The 16,560-nt window shown below is 41.5% G+C and overlaps 1 protein-coding gene across 2 annotated transcripts in view; it reads left to right on the plus strand.

The window, feature by feature from the left end:
* The window catches only part of zc3h18 (zinc finger CCCH-type containing 18), a 277,949-nt gene that overhangs the window by 45,683 nt on the left and 215,706 nt on the right, over positions 1–16,560 (plus strand). For both annotated transcript variants that reach the window (XM_059993355.1, XM_059993354.1), the window contains exons 3-7: positions 299–383; positions 4,589–4,737; positions 9,737–9,751; positions 13,727–13,819; positions 14,224–14,375. In XM_059993355.1, the coding sequence (XP_059849338.1) occupies positions 299–383; positions 4,589–4,737; positions 9,737–9,751; positions 13,727–13,819; positions 14,224–14,375 (494 nt within the window). The remainder of the gene's footprint in view (positions 1–298; positions 384–4,588; positions 4,738–9,736; positions 9,752–13,726; positions 13,820–14,223; positions 14,376–16,560) is intronic.

Genomic DNA, 16,560 nt, shown 5'->3' on the forward strand with positions numbered 1-16,560 from the left:
ATGTAGGAAATAGGCACAAAGTTAAAGATATCACAGTGATAAACTGCATGTTGAAGAAGGCATAAGGAGATAACATGTATCTATATAAATAAGCAGGAAATAGAGGAACTTGGACCACGTGCAGGCAGATGAGATTAGTGCAGCTTGGCATCACTGTCAATGCAAGCATGGTGGGCCAAAGGACCTGCTCCTGCATGATTGATCTATTTCTGTTCCTCATTTTCTTACCGTGTTGAATTGCTGTTTTCCCATTTATTTTCTTGGATTCTGTTGTGACCTTTTCTTCCCCTATTGCTAGGATGATGATCTAGAGGAAGGTGAAGTGAAAGATCCCAATGAGAGGAAAGTCCGGCCAAAGCCCATCTGCAGATTCTTCATTAAAGGTAATCGCCACCTGAGAACCTTTCAATACAACTACAATAATTAATCGAAATAACCAGAAACTATCTCCATCAGTGCTTTCTGATGATAACTCCTTAAAGACACATATTCAAGCAGCTTGGACAATACATCAATCTCAAAGTTCACAGCTCCCTCATAATAATATCAACTTGTAATTGCAATTTTTTTTTATTTTAATTCTATAACAGCTTTGCACTTGTGGGAGAGATGATGTAACAAGTAGTTCCAATGAACATAAGAACATAAGAAATAGGAGCAGGAGTAGGCTATCCAGCCCATTGAGCCTGCCCCGCCAATCAATAAAATGGCTGATGTGTCCGTAAACTCAGCTCCATCTACCTGCCTTTCCCCATAATCCTTAATTCCCCTACTACGTAAAAATCTATCTAACTGTATCTTAAATTTATTTAGTGAAGACGCCTCAACTGCTTCCCTGGGCAGAGAATTCCACAGATTCACCACTCTCTGGGAAAAACAGTTTCTCCTCATCTCCGTCCTAAATCTTCTCCCCTGAATCTTGAGGCAATGTCCCTCGTTCTAGTCTAACTTACCAATGGAAACAACTTTTTTACTTCTATCTTATATATCCCTTTCAAAATTTTGTACATTTCTATAAGATCCCTTCTCCTTCTTCTGAATTCCAGAGAGTATAATCCCAGACAACTCAATCTCTCCTCATAGGTTTACCCCTTCATCTCTGGAATCAACCTGGTAACGATGCCAATAAATTCTTTCCCATGAAGATGTGCTGTAGTATGCTTCTAGGGGCGGTTGGAAGTGTTGTTCTTATATAAAATTACTCTTAATTGCTTTGAATGAAAATTTGTAATTCATTGGTATTAGTGATCGTACTTGCCTCGTCACTCTCATGTGCGATTTGACAAGGATATTGATGATCAGTAAGGAACTCTGACTGGAGATGAGAACAGCTGTCCTCTAATAGACTGAATGCAATGTCAGCAGATGAGGCAGCAAATTTTGGAAAGAATGTATAAGCAAAGGGGTGAAAGGTTACAGTGACTAGATAGGAATTGTGGTTACAGTAAGACCTGTCACAATCTCGTTGAAGGACAGTGTTCTATGTCATACATTATGGCTCAGTTTTGGAAAAAAGAGGTTATTAAATAAAGTTAGAGCACATGGGATTGGGGTCAGATACTCGTGTGGACTGAGTATTTGTTAAGAAGAGCAAAATGCAGAGGAATAAACCATTGCCATCTGGGAAGATTATGGCTAGTTGGTTACTTCAGGGGCTGTTGCTTGTTCATGATCAGCATCAGAAAACAGATGCCAAAGTAACATTTAAAGGGCTTTTAGGTAGCCATATGAATGTGTAAGGAATGGAGAGATGTGGATCATTTGCAGGCAGAGAGATTTAGTTGAATTTGTTACAGGCCCGTTCCTGTACTGTACAGTTCCATGGTCTAAGACAGCAGTATATACATTAGGTGCAAATATATAATAATACGATGACATCACAAATGTATGTGGGAGAAGGTTGAACAAAGAAATAGATTCCAAGTAAGAAAAAAAAGACGAGCATCTGCTAGAATAGTTCATTTGTAGAAGATAGAAGTGGTTAGCTCAGACTACTGATATAGAAAGTTGTGGAGGAAAGACCTCCGGAGGAATGAGGTCAATGACAGCTTGGAGACAGCTATCCTCATTAGAGGGGTCATGATCGAAAAGAGGCACGGAGAAGTTTGAAGGAGCTGGAGTTCAGACTCCACAAAATCACAGACAGACATACTTTATTGATCCTGAGGGAAATTGGGTTTCGTTACAGTCACACCAACCAAGAATAGTGTAGAAATATAGCAATATAAAACCATAAATAATTAAATAATAATAAGTTAATCATGCCGTGGAAATAAGTCCAGGACCAGCCTATTGGCTCAGGGTGCCTGACACTCCGAGGGAGGAGTTGTAAAGTTTGATGGCCACAGGCAGGAATGACTTCCTATGACGCTCAGTGTTACATCTCGGTGGAATGAGTCTCTGGCTGAATGTACTCCTGTGCCTAACCAGTACATTATGGAGTGGATGGGAGTTATTGTCCAAGTCTGTCTAATAGGTATTACTGCTCCAAAGCACAAGAGCACCAACCTTGATGATGATGAGTTTGGTGCTTGATAAATAGAATGCTAAAAGTTGGGCTGTAGTGCAAGTGAAGGACAATTGAGATGGTCTAAATTGATGCCTGCAGCTGATGAGGAATAGATCTAGAGAAGGGACCAGAGGGATGGGTCTATCTGAATAGGGAAGCCAAAAGACAGGGAGAAAGGATTCAGAATGAGAGTTGAAGACTTGTGCTTAAAGAGAACAGCAGGGAGCTGAAAATAGTGTTCAGGCCCAGGATTTATTGGGACAAAGGTGATGATGACACTGAAAACTAATTGTGATCAGAGTGGAGTAAATCTGAATGGATTGTGATAACATGGAGAAGAATAGTCTGGGGGAGGAATGATGGGGTGGTTAGAGGAAGGTAAGGAAGGGGGAGGGAGATCTAGAGAAGTAGTTTGAAAGTTGATGAGGTTTGATGTATTTTTGCCTGAAAGGGAGGAAAGAGTTTTATTGAATCAAAGAAAAGCACAGCACAGAAATAGTTCCTTTGGCCTAACCACTTAAACTATCTCCTTCAATTGACCTGCATCAGGACCATAACCCACCATACCCTGCCATCAATGTACAGGTGGCCCCTGTTTTCCAAACGTTCACTTTACGACAGCTCGCTGTTATGAAAGACCTACATCGCTTCTCCCTATCGATGCTGCCTGGCCTGCTGCGTTCCACCAGCATTTTGTGTGTGTTGCTACATTAGCGCCTGTTTTCGCTAACCAAAGAGGATATTTTGCCAAAAAAGACACCCACTTTATACGTGTGTTTACTCCGAGAAAGACTACCATGACCATGAAGCCTTGTGCGGGGAGTTGTGTGTGCATGCGTGTATGTGCCAATTTTTTTTTTCTCCAAATCGATTTTGGCTCGCTCTCTTCTCGATCTGATAAGTGAAAGTACACCATACGTACAATATTTCTACTTTTACTTTATATAGGCTATATATTTATCATATCATATTCCTGCTTTTACAATATGTTAGTGTTATTTTAGGTTTTATGTGTTATTTGGTTTGATTTGGTAGGTTATTTTTTTTGGGTCTGGGAACGCTCAGAAAGCTTTCCCATATAAATTAATGGTAATTGCTTCTCCGCTTTACAACATTTCGGCTTACAAACAGTTTCATAGGAACGCTGTACCTTTGAATAGCGGGGTGAAACCTGTACCTATCCAAACTTAGTTTAAAAGTTGCAATCGACTCTCAAGTACCACTTATGCTGGTAGTTTGTCCCACACTCTTCACCACTCTGTTAGTGAAGAAGTTTCCCTTCACGTTCCCCTTAAACTTAGCACCTTTTACCTATAACCTATGACCTGTGGTCATTGTCCTACCCACCCTCAGTGGAAAAAGCATGCTTGCATTTACCCTATCTATACTCCTCATAATTTGGTATATTGTCTGCTCTTAATCTTTTTTGTTTCAAAGAGTAAAGTCCACACCTGTTCAATCTTTCCTTATAACTCAGGTCTTCTGACCCGGTAACATCCTTGCAAATTTTCTCAGTACTCTTTCAACCTTGCTTACATCTTTCCTGTAGGTAGGTGATCAAAACTGCATGCAATACTTCAAATTAGACTTCACCAATGTCTTACCCAACCTCAACATAACATTTCATCTCCTGTGATTTATGAAGGCCTATTTGCCAAAAGCTTTATTTATGACCCTATCTATTTGTAATGCCACTTTCAATGAATTAGGGACCTGTATTCCCAGATCCCTTTGTTCTACAGCTCTGTTCAATGTATTTCCATTCACTGTGCAAGAACCACCCTGGTTGGTCCTACTGAAGTGCAAAACCTCGCACTTGTCTGCATTAAATTCCATCTGCCATTGTTGAGTTACTGGGTGGGTTGCAGAGTGAACTGGGATTGGCAACCAGGACAAGACGGAGAGAGAAAGATCAAGAGCATGCATCTGCTATTGAAGGGTTTAAGTGTACATATTCAGATGGAACAAAGCTCTGATTAGTTTATTTTTCTGTTTATGTTTTCCTTGTTATTTTGGATTGAAATGTACTTCAACAGTTACATTTTGGTTATTCCACCTCCTGATAAGATTGTTTTGTAGGTAACTGCACTTGGGGAAATAATTGTCGATTTATCCATCCGGGAATTAATGACAAAGGAAACTACTCACTGATAGCCAAACCTGATCCTTTCTCACCTAATGGAGGACATCACCTAGGACCTCACCCACTGATGCAGGCGAATCCTTGGGTAAGTCAGCATGTCCTACTCAATTAAAATCATTTGTAGATTCTGCTTTCAAAGTTGAAAGTAACTTTAATATCAAAGTACCTAAATGTCATCATATACTGCTGCTGCCTGTAAGGAGTTTGTATGTTCCCCTCGTGACCACGTGGGTTTCCTCTTGGTGCTGTAGTTTCCTCCAAAAGTCCAAAGCCCTATCAGGTAGTCAGTTAATTGGTCATTGTAAATTGTCCTGTGATTAGGCTAGGATTAAGTTGGGGGATTACTGGCCAGCCCGGCTCGAAGGGCCAGGAGAGCCGATTCGGCTCTGTAAATAAATAAAATACGACCCTGAGATTCATTTTCTTGGGAACATTCATTGTAAATTACTAGCGGTTTGCCAGGCGTTGAAGGGTGTGAAGGAAGAAGAGTGCGTGCAGTTACTATTACAAGGGAGCAGGTACTTAAAAAGCTGAAAGACCTAAAGGTGAATAAGTTACCTGGTCCAGATGAGCTACATCCTTTGGTCCTGAAGGACGTAGTGTTACAGAGGCATTGGTAATATTCATTCAAGAATCATTGGACTCTGGCATGGTTCTGGATGACTGGAAAATTGCAAATGTCACTCCACTCAGTAAGAAAGGAGAAAGGTAGCAGAAAGGAAATTATAGACCACTTAGCCTCAGTGGTTGGGAAGATGTTGCACTGAATTGTTAACAACGAGGTTTTGGAGTACTTGGTGACATAGGACAAGATAGTACAAAATCAGCATGATTTCCTTAAGGGAAAATCTTGCCTGATGATCCTGTTGGAATTATTTGAGGAGATTATAAGTAGGATAGATAAAGGGGATGCAGTAGATGTTGTAATTTGGAATTTCAGAAGGCCTTGTGACAAGGTGGCACACATGAGGCTGCTTACCAAGTTAAGAGCCCATGGTGTTACAGAAAAGTTCCTGGCATGGTTGGAGCATTGTCTGATTAGTAGTAGGCAGCAAATGGGAATAAAATGATCCGTTTTTGTTTGGCTGCCAGTGACTAGTGGTATTCCACGGGATTTGCTGTTGGGACTGCTTTTTATGTTATATATCAATGATATAAATGGAACAGATGGCTTTGTTGCCAACTTTGCAGATGATATGAAGATTGGTGGAGGGTAGGTAGTGTTGAGAAAAAGGGAAGGCTGCAGAAAGACTTGGACAGATTATGAGAATGGGCAAGAGAGTGGCAAATGAAACACAATGTTGGAAAATGCATGGTCATGCACTTTGATAGAAGAAGTAGATGTACACACTATTTTCTAAACAGGGAGAAAATACAAAAATCTGAGATGCAAAGGGACTTGGGAGTCCTTGTGCAGAACAAGTGGTGAGAAAGGTAAATGCAATGTTAGCATTGATTTCAAGGAGTCCAAAGTACAAGAGCAAGGATGTAATGCTGAGGCTTTATAAGGCACTGATGAGGCCTCACCTTGTGTTGTGAATAGTGTTGGGCTTCTTATGTAAAAAAAAGATGCAAGGGTTCAGAGGAGGTTTACAAGGATGATTCCTGTAATGAAAGGGTATCTTATGAGGAACGTTTGATGGCTCAGGGTCTGTACTTGATGGAATTTAGAAGGGTGAGGGGGGGAATCTCATTGAAAATTTCATATGTTGAAAGGCCTAGACAGAGTAGATGTGGAAAGGATGTTTCCAATGATGGGAGAGTCTAGGACAAGAGGGCACAGCCTCAGGATAGAGGGATGTCCATTTAAGACAGAGATGCAGAGAAATTTCTTAAGCTGGAGGGTGGTAAATTTGTGGGATTTGATACCACAGGCAGCTGTGGAGGCTCGGTCTTTGGGTGTATTTAAGGCAGAGATTTTTTTGCATGGGATTTTTGTATTGATTAATAAGATCTCCCTATGATCCCAACCACAGGTTTCTATGAAAACCTAATAATGGCTGTAGCATTCACAGACAGTGTGCATTAATTCTGGGATGATGAGGTCTTTAATAATGGATGCTGCCTGAGACACTGCTTCCTAAAGATGTCCTGGGTACTTTGTAGGCTTGTGCCCAAGATGGAGCTGACTAGATTTACAAGCCTCTGCAGCTTATTTCAGTCCTGTGCAGTATCCCCTCCATACCAGTCAGTGATGCAGTCTGTCAGAGTGCTCTCCACAGTATAACTATAGAAGTTTTTGAGTATATTTGTTGACATGCCAAATCTCTTCAAACTCCTAATAAATTATAGCCGTCGTATTGCCTTCTTTATAACTACATCGATGTGTTGGGACCAAGTTAGATCCTCAGAGATCTTGACAACCAGGAACTTGAAGCTGCTCACTCTCTCCACTTCTGATCCCTCTATGAGGATTGGTATGTGTTCCTTTGCCTTACCCTTCCTGAAGTCCACAATCAGTGCTTTTGTCTTACTGATATTGAGTGCCAGGTTGTTGCTGCGGCACCATTCCACAAGTTGGCATATCTCACTCCTGTGCACTCTCTTGGCACCACCTGAGATTCTACCAACAATGGTTGTATCGTCTGCAAATTTGTAGATGGTATTTGAGTAATGCCTAGCCACACAGTCATGTGTATACAGAGAGTAGAACAGTGGGCGAAGCACACACCCCTGAGGTGCGCCAGTGTTGATCGTCAGCGAAGAGGATATGTTATCACCACAGACTATGGTCTTCTAGTTAGGAAGTCAAGGATCCAATTGCAGAGGGAGGTACTGAGGCCTAGGTTCTGCAACTTCTCAATCAGGATTGTGGGAATGATGGTTTTAAATGCTGAGCTATAGTTGATGAACAGCATCCTGACGTAGGTGTTCGTGTTGCCCAGGTGGTCTAAAGCTGTGTGAAGAGCCATGGAGATTTGTGTCTGCTGATGACCTATTGTGACAATAGGCAAATTGCAATGGGTCCAGGTCCTTGCTGAGCAGGTGTTCAGTCTAGTCATAACCAACCTCTCAAAGCATTTCATCACTGTCGATGTGTGTGCTACCGGGCGATAGTCGTTAAGGCAGCTCACATTATTCTTCTTAGGCACTGGTATAATTGTTGTCTTTTTGAAGCAAGTGGGAACTTTTGCTCGTAGCAGTGAGAGTTTGAAAATGTTCTTGAATACTCCTGCTAGTTGGTTGGCACAGGCTTTCAAGGCCTTACCAGGTACTCCTTCAGGACCTTCTACCTTGCGAGGGTTCACTCTCTTTAAAGACCGTCTAACATCGGCCTCTGAGACAGAGATCACAGGGTCATCAGGTGCAGCAGGGATCTTCACAGCTGTAGTTGTGTTCTCCCTTTCAAAATGTGCATAGAAGGCCGTTGAGTTCATCTGGTAGTGAAGCATCACTGCCATTCATACTATTGGGTTTCACTTTGTAAGAAGTAATGCCTTGGAGCCCCTGTCAGAGTTGCCATGCATCTGATATCGCCTTCAACCTTGTTCGAAATTGACCCTTCACCCTTGACATAGCCCTCCACAAATCATACCTGGTTTTCTGGTACAGGCCTGGGTTGCCACAGATCTAGTGTTTAGTAGACAGTGTACCTCCTGGTTTATCCATGGCTTTTGGTTTGGGAATGTGTAGTAAGTCTTTGTAGGCACATACTTATCCACCCAGGTGTTTGTGAAGTCGGTAACAACTGCAGCATACTCGTCCAGATTCAAAGATGGATCCCTGAATACAGTCCGGTAGGTGCTCCTGTGCTTCCATACCTTCTTGTTCCTCACTACTGGTGCTGTAGTCTTCAGTCTCTGCCTATACTCAGGGAGTAGAAGTACAGACTTCCCGAAGTGAGAAATGGAATAGCACGGTAGGTATTCTTGATGGTGGTGTAACAAAGGTCCAGTATGTTGTTTCTTCTGGTATTGCAAGTGATCTGTTGATGGTAATTGCTTAGTGATTTTTTTCCAGGCTAGACTTGTTAAAATCTCCCAAAACGATGGTGAAGGCATTAGGGTTCAGGGGAAGGCATTGTTCTTGAGCAGGTTAGTAGAGACCTTCCAGATGTTTAGTATACCCCACATACACTACTGTGAAAGAGCTAATTGTGAGTTCATACTTGGTTTCCAAATATATGTCTGTCCAAATATGCGTGCGCACACGTACATACACACACACACACACCCACCTCCCAATGTTTAAAAAAAGCTATACACTGACTACTATCACTACTCAATGTAAATTAAATAAAGCCTGCTCATGCATTACTGTATCTCCAGTCTATAAGAAGCTCAAAAGGAAATCTGATTTTAAGTCACCAGGTGAAGACGTAAACATCAAGGCTGGAAAAACTGTTCTGCTAGACTTATCCCTTTGGATGTTGGCCCCCTGGGCCTGAGACCCCTAGTCCTACCCCATTAGGACTATGGTTTTAATCTGTTGGTTTGTTGTCAGTATTAATAGGATGGAGCTTTGGGGCAGATGTTTCTCAACTGTGCACTACCCTTAATGGTGAGCCCTGAATCTATTTGTATTGGCAGTTTAATGTTAGATGGAAGGTGAGCAAATTTTGTAGCTCCCTGAGCTTCTGTTTTACACACCCATACAGAGAAAAGCCATACAGAGAGATCTTATAGATTTTATCTTTTAAAAAGAAAAACATTAGCTTTAAATTTGTCACATGTACATTGAAACACAGTGAAATTTATTGTTTTGCGTTAATGATCAACACAGCCTGCAGATGTGCTGAGGCAGCCCACAAGAGTTGCCATGCTTCCAGTGCCAACATAACATGCTAACTAACCTACGTAGCTTACGAACCCTAACCTGTATGCCTTTAGAATGTGGGAGGAAACTGGAGCACCCAGAGGAAACCCACATGGTCAAGGGGAGAATGTACAAACTTCTTACGTACAGTGGTGGGAATTGAACCTGGGTCACTGGTACTCTGCTACTGTGCCAAGAGAGCTGGTGTCACACATGGAGCAGTTTATAGTAGCCACCACTGATCCAACAGCACAAGTTACTCCAGTTCAGAAACATAAATTACTTGATTGTTTCAGTATTAACACCCTTTCTTCTTGTCTTCTTTCCAGGAAACTCATGTCTTGGTGAGTACATATTTTAACCATATTTGTGAAATCTTGAGATGCTGCAGTTTGGAAGTCGAGTTTATAAAGTTCAAGTTTAAATCCTAAGTCAAATAAAGTTACAGTAAGAGGAGGTGTTATTGAACCCAGAATAAACTGGAAGGATGCAGAGAAAATTTACAAGGATGTTGCCAGGACTTGGGGACTTGAGTTATAGGGAAAGATTGAATAGGTTAGGACTTTATTCTCTATAACGTAGAAGTTTGAGGGGAAATTTGATAGAGGTATACAAAATTATGAGGGATATAAATAGGGTAAATGCAAGCAGGCTTTTTCACTGAGGATTGGGTGAGACTACAACAATCGGTCATGGTTTAAGGGTGAAAGGTTAGAAGTTTAAGGGGGACTTGAGGGGAAACTTCTTCGTTCAGTGGGTGGTGAGAGTGTGGAATGAGCTGCCAATGCAAGTGGTGGATGTGGTGTCAATTTCAACATTTTAGAGAAATTCTATTGCAAAATGGATGTTGGCCCTATGGCTTCCTTTAATAAAAAGCAGGGGCAGAATTAGGCCATTTGGCCCATCGGGTGCTCCACCATTCCATCATGGCTGATTTATTAACCCTCTCAATCCTATCCTGTCTTTTCCCCATAACCTTTGATGCCCTGACTAATCAAGAACTTATCAACCTCCACTTTAAATATACCCAATGACTTGGCCTTCACATTGCCAATGAATTCCACAGATACACGAACCCCTGGCTAAAAATGTTCCTCCTCATGGGTGTCCCTCTTTTGAGGCTGTGCCCTCTGGTCCAAACCTCACCCATTATAGGAAACATCCTCCCCACATCCACTCTCTTTAGGTATTTCAATATTCAGTAGGTTTCAGTGAGATCCCCTTCTTCTAAGCTTCAGCAAGTACAGGCCTGGAAACATCAGTGCCCCCCATACATTAACCCTTTAATGTGACATATCCATTGGATAATACTAGCACCTAGGCTTCACAGAACACTACTGATCTATTGGTAAGGGAGGCAGGGGTCCAAGATGAGAACAACTGCCTTCACATGATTGCCCATTTTCTCCAACATGTATGTGAACATGGGCATACATCTAACTGCATTCCAGGTCCCTGGTTCCAACCCAGGATCCAGCTGTACATCAGGCACTCTTATCAGTCCATGGCTCCAGCACACACCTAATCATCTACCTGGCTTCAAGTACTTGCAAGGAGTTGATTTGCAATCTGCAAGCAATTCAATCTGTATGACTTTTTATCCATTCCTGAGTAGGAGTTAAATACATTGAGATTGTGTATGAGGGCAGGTTTTTTTGATATTTGGGAATTTGGAGCAGTTATATTAAGGTTCAAATCAGTCAGAATCAAATTCATTATATTTAATATGAAATTTGTTTTTCAGAAGCAGTGCAGTGCATAGTTGTAAGATTAGTATAAATTATAAAAATAAATAGAGCAATAAAGGTAGTGCCCATGGGGTTATGGATTGATGAAATCTGATGGTGAAGGGGAAGAAACTGTTCCTAAATTATTGTCTGTGGGTCTCAGGTTGGTCAAGCTCTGACCTGATGGTATTAACAAGAAAAAGACATGTTCCAGATGGTGTGGGTCCTTAGTGATGGATGCCACCGTTTTTAGGTTCTCTTCGATGGCGGCAGTGGCCATGATGAAGCTAGCTGAGTCTGCAACCCCCTGCAGCCTGTTGTGATCATGTGATCAGGCTGCATATCAGGAGGTGATGCAACTAGTCAAAATGTCCTCCACCGTATGTAGAAATTTGCAAGTCTTAATTACTTCAAAATTCAAAGTAAATTTTATTATCAACGCACTTGTATGTCACCATATACAACACTGAGATTCATTTTCTTGTGGGTGTACTCAATAAATTTATAGAATAATAATTATATCAGAACCAGTGAAAGACTGCCCAACTAGGAAGTACAATCAGAGTGCAGAAGACAACGTGCTAGTCAGTTGGTCGGCACAAGCTTTCTGTACCCACTTAGGTACAGAATCTTCAGAATAGTTCCATAACACAATTTAAACCTGGGCCCAGTGTATTGCTTCAATTCTAAGAAGGCACTCATTACAGCAGCTATATTTCATTAGAAATTTGGGAGAAATAGTTTGTCAGCAAAGATGCTCACAAATTTCTACAGGTGTACCGTGGGGAGCATTCTAATTGGTGTATTGCTATCTCGTATGGATGATCCACTGCACAGGACTGGAAAAAGCTGCAGAAAGTTGTAAACTGAGCCAGCTCCATCATGGGCACTAGCCTCCCCAGCATCCAGGACACCTTCAAAAGGTGTTGACTCAAAAAGGTGGCGTCCATTAAGAGCCCCCATCACCCATCTCTTCTCATTGCTCTCATCAAGGAGCCTGAAGACACACACTCAATGTTCCAGGAACTATTTTCCCTTCACCATCAGATTTCTGAATGGAGAATGAACCCATGAATACCACCTCAGTATATTTTACACTCTTACTTAATCATTTTAAATATATATTTATTGTAGTTTATAGTTTTATTACTATACATCACAATGTGCTGCTGCTGTAAAACAACAATTTCATGACATATTCTGATATTAATTCTGATTCTGAAACCTGAAATTTCCTTACATGAAGCTTCACATGCAGATCACCTTAATGCCCCAAGCTTTCGTCTTCAGTCTCACCAAGCACTGCAGTTGCTGGAAGCTACCTGCAGGTGATGCTGTTGAGTAAAAAGAGTTGTAGGGAAAGGTTCCTCATGTGTACTTGTTAGCAGAGTTAAAACCTGTATTTTTGCCTTACTAATCTATCTACTGTCTTGTTCTGGCTTTGTCAGTCATTGAATACCATGAGTGTGTGCCAGATTATCAAAGATTCAAAGTACATTGGTTATGTATGCGGCATACTGCCCTGAAATTCATCTTCCCGACAGACAGCCATGAAAAAGAGCCATTGTCCCAACCTGTTGAAAGAAAAGCAACAATACCCTCACACACAAAAAAAGTGGAAATGGCAACAAAAAAAGAGCAAAAACATAAGCTATAAAACAAAATCAAAAGGCATATTCAGTTCAGCTTAGTGTTCATTATCTGCAGGCCACCCTGGTTTAATAATCACCCAAAAGTAGTAACAAAAAAAAGTGACCAGAACATCATAAACCTGAATTAGAGTCCAAATCTGCAAACCACGGCAAACAAACATTTTCCGACACCATCCTCTGACAGCACAGAGAGAAAGAGAGAGAGACCTCCACATGTAGACATTTTCTCCGGCAGCAGTGATTGAGAGGCAAGTAGATGGTGCTGAACACTCACTTGCCCTCTGCATCTGCCTCAATGATTTCAGTCTTCCTCAGTGAAATCAGTGAGAGATGGTTGATCACAGGCTCGTGCCCTGTCTCCAGGCTTTTCTGCCTCCATGTTGTATGCTTTGCTCGTGAACCCTGTCACAGACAGCGAAGCAGCAGATCACCCGATTGGCACAAAAGCACAATGGCAGAATGTAGATAACAGGCTTCAACAGTAACAGAACTACATCTTAAAGAAAAATGTTGCTAAAGAAGTGAAAGGAGTTGATTTGTAAAGTGTCTTGATGATGTTGCCTTCAGTAGCAAGAATCGCTGGCACCATCTTCTGGTTATATTTTGGAATTTAATCTTGCAGTATTAGACTTCTTTAGAGAAGGCCTCTGTTGGATTCAGATAGGATGGTTGGGGCCAGGGAACTGTTGGTTTTTTGGGTATAGAGTGCATGTATGTGGAAATAGATATGTCGGCTAGATGTATACATATATATTGGCTAGATGTATAAAATTTAGTTTCATGCCTCTAGTGCCCTCTGCAGTTGCCAAAAGAAGCCTTTGCCCTTTATTAAGATGAGCTGTAGATTTTGGCCTCAGACATTGATTTCTCGGATGTGTACACTTACTGACAGTATTGTCAGCGTTTGGTTTAATGTAGGTTTATTCTCTCCTGGGACTAGGGAGCTCCAGTAATTGAAGAATTGATGCCTCCTATTCCATTGGAGCCTCCAGCAGAAAGTGCATGGGAGAGAGGCCTGCGGCATGCAAAAGAGGTAAATAATAATGTGCCCCAGATAACACAAAATAACTTATTATTCTTATCTCTGATAGTGGAGCATTGCTCTTACAATGTGTAGCTCTCCCTTAATCCTTTTCTGAAGTGCTGTCCTGGTTCTATTCTCTGCGTTGAGGTACGAATTCTGGCAATAAATTGAACCACACTGTCGCGTGGAAGTTGGTGTACCAAAAGTGGCCCTTGTTTGTAGCTTATGTCATCGGCAACGATAATTGCAGCTCATATTTAAAATATTGCAATTAAGGCATCAAACGAATTACAAGAGGTTCAATGTATGTGGGGTTGTGGGGGACAAAAAGACCGATGGATTGTGAGAAACCTGCTGAGTTGCTACTAGAATGTCTGGTATCTACTCAGTTTCTGCTTTTTTTTTATTTTCAGATGTTGAAGAAAGCCACCATCAGAAAGGAACAGGAGCCAGACTTTGAGGAGAAGCGATTCAATGTCACCATTGGAGATGATGATTTTGACAAAGAAAATGATTTTTATCGGGACTGGAACTGTCGTGTTGCAAGAGACATCAGAGAACCAGGGTGAGCATAATTTGTCTGAGGAGAAAATTGTTCTGCCACTTGCTCGTGAGAAAAGTATTAACAAAAGGAGCCTTCCACAGAAGTTTGATACCTGGAAGGGAACAGGAAGCTAATGGCTTAGATTGATTTCCTCATACTGTATCTTAAATAGTTCATCTTTGCTAACTGCATTATTTTGTTGAAGGTCTTATGGTGAATGTTACATCGTACATTACTGGCATTTTGTGACAAGTTCAAGTTGGTGTTTCATTCTTTATCAGCTGTATGCCAATTCTGGATACTTGTGATAAAAAGATTGGTGTGGTTGACAGAGAATTGTGAAAGAAAATGCATTTAATCAATTAAGAGCTTTCTTGTAATGAGCAGAATAGGATAAACGATGTGTATTTGGACTTTCAGAAGGCCTTTGATAATGTGCCATACCAGAGTTGATTCGGTAGAATGGGAGCATAAGGAATAATTGGGAGTCTGTGACCAGTGCAGCAGCAATTGTGTTGGGTCCCTTGCTATTCACTAATCTCTGTCTGTTTGTAATGTTTGTGAAAGGAGTGGGGACAAGCTACATGAATGTGAAGGGACATGACAAACGGAACTTAATGTGGAAAAATGTGATCCTATCTACTTGACAAATAAAGCTGGAGTATTTATTAAACAGAGATTGATGTTTATTGAACCTGGCTCTTGATAGAGGTCTGTATAATTATGAGGGGCATATTTACACAGGACAGCCAGCATCTTTTCTTGAGGCAGAAGTGGCCAATATAAGAGGGGATCCACTTAAGGTGATAAAGTAAAGTTTAGGGAAGATATTAGCAGTAGGTTTTTTTAAACTCGATTTACAGGTGCCTGGAATAAGAACTTAAGAAGTAGGAGCAGGAGTAGGCCATCCGGCCCATCGAGCCTGCCCCACCATTCAATAAGATCATGGCTGATCTGTCCGTAAACTCAGCTCCATCTACCTGCCTTTTCCCCATAGCCATTAATTCCCCTACTATATAAAAATCTATCTAACTGTATCTTTTTAGTGAAGAAGTCTCAACTGCTTCCCTGGGCAGAGAATTCCATAGATTCACCACTCTCTGGGAAAAACAGTTTCTCCTCATCTCTGTCCTAAATCTTCTCCCTTGAATCTTGAGGCAATTGCCCCTAGTTCTAGTCTCATCTACCAATGGAAACAACTTTCCTACTTCTATCTTATCTATCCCTTTCAAAATTTTGTATGTTTCTATAGAATCCCTTCTCATTCTTCTGAATTCCAGAAAGTATAGTCCCAGGCGACTCAAATTCTCCTCATAGGTTAACCCCTTCATCTCTGGAATCAACCTGGTGAATCTCTTCTGCACTGCCTCCAAAGCCAATATATCCTTCCTCAAGTATGGAGAGCAGAACTGTACACAGTACACCAGGTGCAGCCTCACCAGTACCCTGTATAGTTGCAGCATGACCTCCGTGCTCTTGAATTCAATCCCTCAAGCAATGAAGGCTACCTTTCTGTTTGCCTTCTTAATAACCTGTTGTACCTGCAAGCCAACTTTTTGTGATTCATACACAAGCACTCCCAAGTCCCTCTGCACAACAGCATGCTACAATCTTTCACCGTTTAAACAATAATCTGCTCTTCTATTATTCCTCCCAAAGTGGATGATCTTGCATTTACCAGCGTTGTATTCCATCTGCAAAACCTTGGCCCACTCACTTAACCTACCTATATCCCTCTGCAGACTCTCCACATCCGCTGTACAATTTGCTTTTCTACCCAGTTTAGTGTCATTTTGCTACGCTACACTCAGTCCCCTCTTCCAAATCATCAAAGTAAATGTTGAACAGCTGCGGGCCCAGCACCGACCCCTGCAGCACCCCACTCACCACTGACTGCCAACCAGAGAAACACCCATTTATACCAACTCTCTGCCGTCTATTGGTTAACCAATCCACTATCCATGCCAATACACTTCCTCTGACTCCATGCATCCGCTTTTTTTAATAAGTCTTTTGTGGGGCACCTTATCAAACGTCTTCTGAAAATCCAACATCCACCTGTTCCCGTTTCCCAATGCACTCATTATGTCCTCAAAGAACTCCAGTAAGTTTGTCAAGCAGGACCTGCCCTTTCTGAATCCATGCTGCGTCTGTCCAATGGAGCTATTCTTTTCAAATGTTTCGCTATTTCTTCCTTAATAACAGC

Source organism: Hypanus sabinus, chromosome 17 (assembly GCF_030144855.1).
Source record: "Hypanus sabinus isolate sHypSab1 chromosome 17, sHypSab1.hap1, whole genome shotgun sequence".
NCBI lineage: Eukaryota > Metazoa > Chordata > Chondrichthyes > Myliobatiformes > Dasyatidae > Hypanus > Hypanus sabinus.